This window comes from Phacochoerus africanus, chromosome 8 (assembly GCF_016906955.1).
Source record: "Phacochoerus africanus isolate WHEZ1 chromosome 8, ROS_Pafr_v1, whole genome shotgun sequence".
NCBI classification, from domain to species: domain Eukaryota; kingdom Metazoa; phylum Chordata; class Mammalia; order Artiodactyla; family Suidae; genus Phacochoerus; species Phacochoerus africanus.
Genome location: NC_062551.1, coordinates 62,735,243 through 62,742,279, shown reverse-complemented (window position 1 = coordinate 62,742,279; position 7,037 = coordinate 62,735,243). Strand labels below are relative to the sequence as shown.

The window sequence follows — 7,037 nt, the reverse complement described above, 5'->3', positions numbered from 1 at the left end:
TAGGACTCACGGCGAACCGGGCTGGGGAGACGTGCTGGGGCCCTCACCGGGTCACTCGCTTTTACCCCAGCTGACGGCCCCTCCTTCCTGAGCCTCTGTTTTCCCAGAAGTGGTACGGGAGCAGAATCTCTGTTCCCGCCTTCGCCTCACATTTCTGAGGCAGTCCCCATTTCACACCGGGGAAGACTGAGGGCCTGAGTGCGACCATCAGCCTGTGATCAGTCCACCGTGTGTGTGTGTGTGAGACCATCAGCCTGTGATCAGCCCGTGTGTGTGTGTGTGTGTGTGTGTGTGTGTGTGTGTGTGTGTGCGTGTGTGTGTGTTGGGATGACCCGAGGGGCTCTTCCCGATCCCAGTTTCGCGCGGCCCCACCCTGCCCACAGGTTCTGACCGTGCCTGCCGCGTCCTGATGGACCCAGAGCAGGTGAGTGGCGGGCGCGCCAGGTTCTCACCCACTGGTTTCCCCGCCCTCATGATCCTGTAACCCCTATTAGGGAATGGTGGTGTCGCGAACTCTTCGCCTGCTCATGAGTCTGGGGCCCTGAGTCACTTTCTTCTAGCATCCTGAAGCTGGGCCATAGATTATATGGGCAGGATCACATTAGATAAGGTTTGGAAAGGCGTCCTTGGCACAGGGATCAGCATGGACCAATTGCTGGGATATGAGTATAAGGTGGAAATGTTTAGGGAAACCACAGGTCTCCATTTAGTCTGGTGGAAATAAAGAGCAGGGGAACTGGAGGCAGGCCTGGAATGGCAAACTGAGGTACTGAGCCTCTAGTTTCAGAGTGTTGCAAGTCAAGGGAAGTCTGTAGCAGAGCTGGAAGGTGACTGGACTAGGGTCCTTGTCTCTTTTTGGTCATCCCCACAGCGTGTGGCTGTTCCTGGACTAGGAATCAAACCTGTGCCAGAGCAGTGACATCACTGGATCCTTAGGCCACCAGGGAAATCCAGGACTCAGGTCTTAACAGCTCCCTCTGAATGCTGAGTGGAGAAGAGCCTGGGAGATGGGGTGAGGCTGGAGTCAGGAAGGTCATCCAGGAGGTGACTGCAGTAGTCCAGGTGTGTTCTTTTTGTGGCTGGAGCAGAGGGGTGCCTGTGAAGGTAGAAGTAGTTGACTCCTGGATCTGCTTTTTAAGTAGGTGGGTTTCCTCATGCAGGACAGTGAGGTATCAGAGTTGATGCTGATAGGCTTTTCAGATGTAGGAGTTGGTGTGAGGAGATGTCAGAGGGAAGATAAGTAATTGGGTTTTGGCCATATTGTATTAAGATAGCCTAGAGACTGCCAAATTAAAATGCCTGGTTTGCTTTACGCCAGGTCCAGGCTGGAGATGCCCAAGGGGTGGAGGTTTGTGTTTGGACACTGTGTGCAGCTGTGAGCTGGGTGCAGGGTGGTGACCAAGCCTCTGAATAGAGAGTATACCTAGGATGAAAAAATGAAGCTTAGAAGTAACTGAGGTAGGATGATTGTGGGGCCCAAGTTTAGACTGTTTCACCTGTCTGCAGCTCAACAGTTTTTTTGTGGCCCTCTTCCTTGGATCCTTGGGGTTTTGTCAGACTGCTGGAATAGCAGGGACAGAAATAGCAGGGACAGCCTAAGCTAAGAGTCCATGAGCCAAGGGGTGGGGCCAGTAAGTCTGGGATTTGTGCATTAGGAAGGGTGACGACAGTTATGACTGGTGAAGTGACGGCATGTACAATATTAAGGTGGAAGAGAATGGGGTGTTTGAGATCTCATGATTCTGGAGTGCAAGGTTGAAGCGACAGGGCATGGAAGAGAGGCATTAATTAGAGGGGTGAGAGCTATCTCTGTCAGCGGGGATGTTAGGCAGTCAAGGGCAGGCTAAAGTCAGTACTGGATGCAGCTTGACTTTTGTCAGCAAGCTACGTGCATCGTGGTATATGGGAGTGCCAGGGACAGGGGTGATGGCACTGGGGGGTGTGGGGAATGGACATGTGAGGATGTTGTGGTCCAAAGAGTGTTGCATACACGGTAAGGGAAGGAGCCCTGGCACTAAAAGCTTCAGGAAGAAAAGCAAGCCCACATTTTCTTAAATTTGGGAAATGTCACCTGGAGGACACATGGAAGATCAGCCAGTGGGGGAAGTGGGGCCGTGCGCCAGCCCAGAGCCGAGACAGCATCCATCTGCCCACCTTCCATTTGTTGCCCTGGTTTGGACTGTTCTGGATACGGCGACTAGGGGGACTGTGAGGAGATAGGGACACCAGGGGTACCAGGACCGTTACCTTCTCTGAGGAGAGGGCCTGAGAGGCAGGTGAGCCGCAGGTTGGGGTGGGGGGGGGAGGATGGTCTGCGTGCGTCGTGAGAAGAGGAAATGCCAGCGGTAGATGTGGTGGAACTGGAGTCACAAGTCCAGGGCCTGGATGTGCCCATCTGACCATTTTGTTTGCTTTTCAGGCCACCTGTTAGCCCCGTGGCTTAGCTGTCTCATCACTGCAGAGGCTGGTGACCTTCAAGGATGTGGCCGTGCCCTTCTCCAAGGAGGAGTGGGGTCTCCTTGATGCGGCCCAGAGGCAGCTGTACCACAGTGTGATGCTGCAGAACTCAGAGCTCATGACCTCTCTTGGTAAGGCCCTTAGGCCCTGCCTTAGTATAGTGGCCAGCATCTGCTTCATACTTTCTCCCTGTAGAAAGTTCTAGTCATCCCAAAGCTCAACAGTGGACACTGCTTCCTTCCCAGCTTTGCTGCTTAGGTGCTGTGAGTGCTAGAACAGGGCTGTATGCAGTTTCGCCCTGAGCAGTCTCATGAGCCATCCTAATAGCTGTTACTTCCCACAGTGTGGGGCCATGCCTGGGTTCTACCCCTTCCCCCAGAAACATTTAGAAAAACAGCTTTATTAATGTATGCCATAAAGCTCACCTTTTTCAAGTGTGTAGTAGCTTTTCATTTGTTTTCATTACATAAATATCGCTATAATTTTAGGGCATTTTGATAACTAAGGCAAACTCTGTACCCATTAGCAGCTACTCTGTCCTCCCTCAGCCCATCCTCCCGAGTCATGGGCCACCACTAATCTACTTTCTGATTATATAGATTTGCTTATTTCAGACATTATAGAATTGTAATCATACAATATATGTCTTCCTCTGACTGGCTTTTACTTGGCATAATGTTTTTGAGGTCCATTCTTGCTTTAGCACATATCAGTAGTACTTTGTTCATGTTTATGCTGAATAATATTCCATTGTATAGACAGGCCAGTTTGTTTATACAGTCATCAGTGGGTGGGGCATTTGACTCATTTCCACTTTTTGGGTGTTAAAAAAATTATGGCTGTTAGGAATGTTTGTACAAGTTTTTGTGTGGATATGTTTTCATTTCTTTTGGGTGGATACATAGGAGTTGAACTGCCAAACTGTTTCCCAGACTGGCAGCACCATTTTACATTCTCACTGTAGTGTATGAGTATTCTTATTTCTCTACCCTCTCAATAGTACTTGTTACTGCCTTTTTTATAGCTGAGGGTTTGAGTTTGAATTTCTTTAATGACTAATGCTGCTGAGCATCTTTTCATGTGCTCATTGGCCATTTGTGTATGTCTACCATTTTTTAAGAAATGTTGCTTATATGTCCTTGCCTCTGGTGAAGCTTCCTTTACTCTGTGGCTTGGCTGGGCCCTGTCCAGCACAATGGGTCTTCCACTCTTACTCTGACCCCTCTGTTCTGTCAGCAAACCCTTGGGCCCATTCCTATTGGTCATACATTTTTCTTTCTTTTTTTTTTGGGGGGGGGTGTGTCTTTTTTGTCTTTTTCTAGGGCCACACCCATGGCACCTGGAGATTCCCAGGCTAGGGTCTAATTGGAGCTGCAGCTGCCAGACTAAGCCAGAGCCACAGCAATGCCAGATCCAAGCCGAGTCTGTGACCTACACTACAGCTCACGGCAACACCAGATCCTTAACCCACTGAGCGAGGCCAGGGATCAAACCCACAACTTCATGGTGCCTAGTTGGATTCATTTCTGCTGAGCGATAATGGGAACTCTGGTCATACATTTTTTTCCTTTTTTTTTGCCATTTCTTGGGCTGCTCCCGCAGCATATGGAGGTTCCCAGGCTAGGGGTCGAATCGGAGCTGTAGCCACCGGCCTATGCCAGAGCCACAGCAACACGGAATCCGAGCCGAGTCTGCGACCTACACCACAGCTCATGGCAATGCCAGATCCTTAACCCGATGAGCAAGGGCAGGGATCAAACCTGCAACCTCATGGTACCTAGTCAGATTCATTCACCACTGCGCCACGGCGGGAACTCCTGGTCATACATTTCTAATGAAGTCACCCTTTCCACTAAGTGGAACCTTAGTTAACCAGAAATTGCTTGGCTTTCAGGTTGTTGGCATGGATTGAAAGATGAGGAGGTAGGTTCCAAGCAGAATGCTTCAGTAGAAGTGGTAGCACATGTCAGGGTTCCCAGTGTGCATCCTTCCACCCAGAAGGCTAACAACTGTGACATGCGTGACCCATTCTTTAAAGACATTCTGCATTTGCATGAACATCAGGAAACACATGCTGAGGAGACTCCCTACACATGTGTAGCATGTGGAAGAGAGTTTTGGTTCAGTGCAAACCTTCACCAACATCAGAAGGAGCACAGTGGAGAAAAGCCCTTCAGAAGGTACAAGGACAGGGACTTACTAGTGGAGAGCTCAATAGTCTGCCTGTCAGAGAAGCCATTCACCTTTGGGTTATGTGGTAAGGATGTCTTGGACAGCAATAACCTCCTCCAGAAGCCAAAGGCTGATGGCAGTGGGAAGCCACGTAGCAGCACAAAGTGCAAGGAGGCCTTACCACACTGTTCCAATCATGGACAGCTCCCAGAAGTCCATAGCTCACAGAAGCCCTTCAAGTGCAGTGGCTGTGGAAAAGCCTTCCAGAAGGGTTCCATCTTGCTCAACCACCTGAGAACTAACTCTGAAGAGATAGTTAGACACCCAAGAATTGGAAATTCCTTAGAGGAGAAATCAACCCTAGTTAATGACCAAAAATTTCACACTGGAGAAACATCTCATGTATGTGAGGAGTGTGGGTAGGCCTTTAGTCACCCATCTAAACTGAGGAAGCATCAGAAATTTTACAGTGGAGTAAAATAGGAGTGCAGCAACTGTGGGAAAACCTTCAGCCACAAACTCATACTTGTTCATCACCATAGAATTCACACAGGAGGGAGTTCCCGTCGTAGCGCAGTGGTTAACGAATCCGACTAGGAACCATGAGGTTGCGGGTTCAGTCCCTGCCCTTGCTCAGTGGGTTGACGATCCGGCGTTGCCATGAGCTGTGGTGTAGGTTGCAGACGCGGCTCGGATCCCGAGTTGCTGTGGCTCTGGCGTAGGCCGGTGGCTACAGCTCCAATTGGACCCCTAGCCTGGGAATCTCCATATGCCATGGGAGTGGCCCAAGAAATAGCAAAAAAAAAAAAAAGACAAAAAAAAGAATTCACACAGGAGAAAGGCCTTACAAGTGCAATGAATGCGGGAAAGCTTTCAATAACAGGTCACACCTCACTCGGCATGAAAAAGTTCACACTGGAGAAAGACCTTTTGAGTGCAGCAAATGTGGAAGAGCCTTCAGCCAAAGCTCCAATTTCCTTCGGCACCAGAAAGTTCACAACCAAGTAAGACCTTATGCATGCAATGAATGCAGTAAAGCCTTCAGCCGCAGCTCTGCTCTCATTCAGCACTGGAGAGTTCACACTGGAGAAAGGCCTTTTGAGTGCAATGAGTGTGGAAGAGCTTTTAACAGTAACTCCAACCTTGCTCAGCATCAGAAAGTTCACACCGGAGAACAGCCTTTTGAATTCATCGAATGTGGGAGAGATTTTAGCCAAAGCTCCCACCTCTTTCGACATCAGAAAGTTCACACTGGAGAACGGCCTTTTGGATGCAGTGAATGTGGCAAAGCATTTGGCAATAGCTCCATACTCACTCAGCACCAGAAAGTACATACTGGGCAAAGATGCTATGAGTGCAGTGAATGTTGAAAATCCTTCAGTCGCAACTCCAGCCTGATTCAGCACTGGAGAATTCACACTGGAGAAAGGCGTTATAAGTGCAGTGAATGTGGGAAAGCCTTTGCTCACAGTTCCAGTCTCATTGAGCACTGGAGAGTTCACACAAGAGAAAGGCCTTATGAATGTAATGCATGTGGGAAGTTCTTCAGCCAAAACTCCATTCTCATTAAACATCAGAAAGTTCACACTGGAGAAAAGCCTTATAAGTGCACTGAATGTGGAAAATTCTTTAGCCGCAAGTCCAGCCTCATTTATCACTGGAGAATTCACACTGGGAAAAGGCCTTATGAGTGCAGTGAATGCGGGAGAGTTCACACACAAGAAAGGCCTCATGAGTGCAGCCAATGTGGAAAAGCCTTCAGTGAAAGATCCACACTTGTTTGACACCAGATAGTTCACACTAGAGAGAGGACTTACACGAGTGCAGTAGCTGTGGGGAAATCTTCAGCCGCCTCTGCAAGCTTGCTCAGCATAAAAGGATTCATACCTGAGTGAAACTTTATGAAAATAGTATTTGCGAGAAAATCTTCAGCCACGTCAAACTTAATGCAGCAGCATATCCACAGGGAAATTACCTGGAGTTCCCACTGTGGTGCAACAAGATCAGTGGCAGTCTCTAAAATTCTGGGATGCCAGTTTGATCCCCAGCCTGGCCTAGTGGATTAAGGATACAGTATTGCCACAGGTCTGGTGTAGGTCACAACTGCAACTCAGATTGATCCCTGGCCTGGGAAATCCATGTGCCCCAAGGTGGCCAAAAAAAAAAAAAAAAAAAAAAAAAAGTGTAATTACTTACATGTGTTGGTAATGTGGAAGAGCCTTCAGAAGCAACTCTGCCCTTTCTAAACAGCACAGGAACCTAGCCATACTATCTCCCCTCTACAGCATAAACCTCTTTCCAGCTGACTGGATCCAGATATTAGCAGCAGTAATCTACATATACATGGAGAAAACAACTCCCTGTGCTTCCCTTCTTTCCTGGAGGGAACTGGGATTGTCCTAGGCTTA

General features: G+C 48.8%; 1 protein-coding gene across 1 annotated transcript; it reads left to right on the top strand.

Annotated features, from left to right (window-relative positions):
* Positions 1 to 3,652: 3,652 nt before the first annotated feature.
* ZNF132 (zinc finger protein 132) lies at positions 3,653 to 6,705 on the top strand. Its single transcript, XM_047791417.1, is given in 3 exon segments — positions 3,653 to 3,656; positions 4,352 to 5,203; positions 5,440 to 6,705. Coding segments are annotated over 3 exon segments (1,830 nt in total). The 3' UTR covers positions 6,414 to 6,705.
* Positions 6,706 to 7,037: the final 332 nt, after the last annotated feature.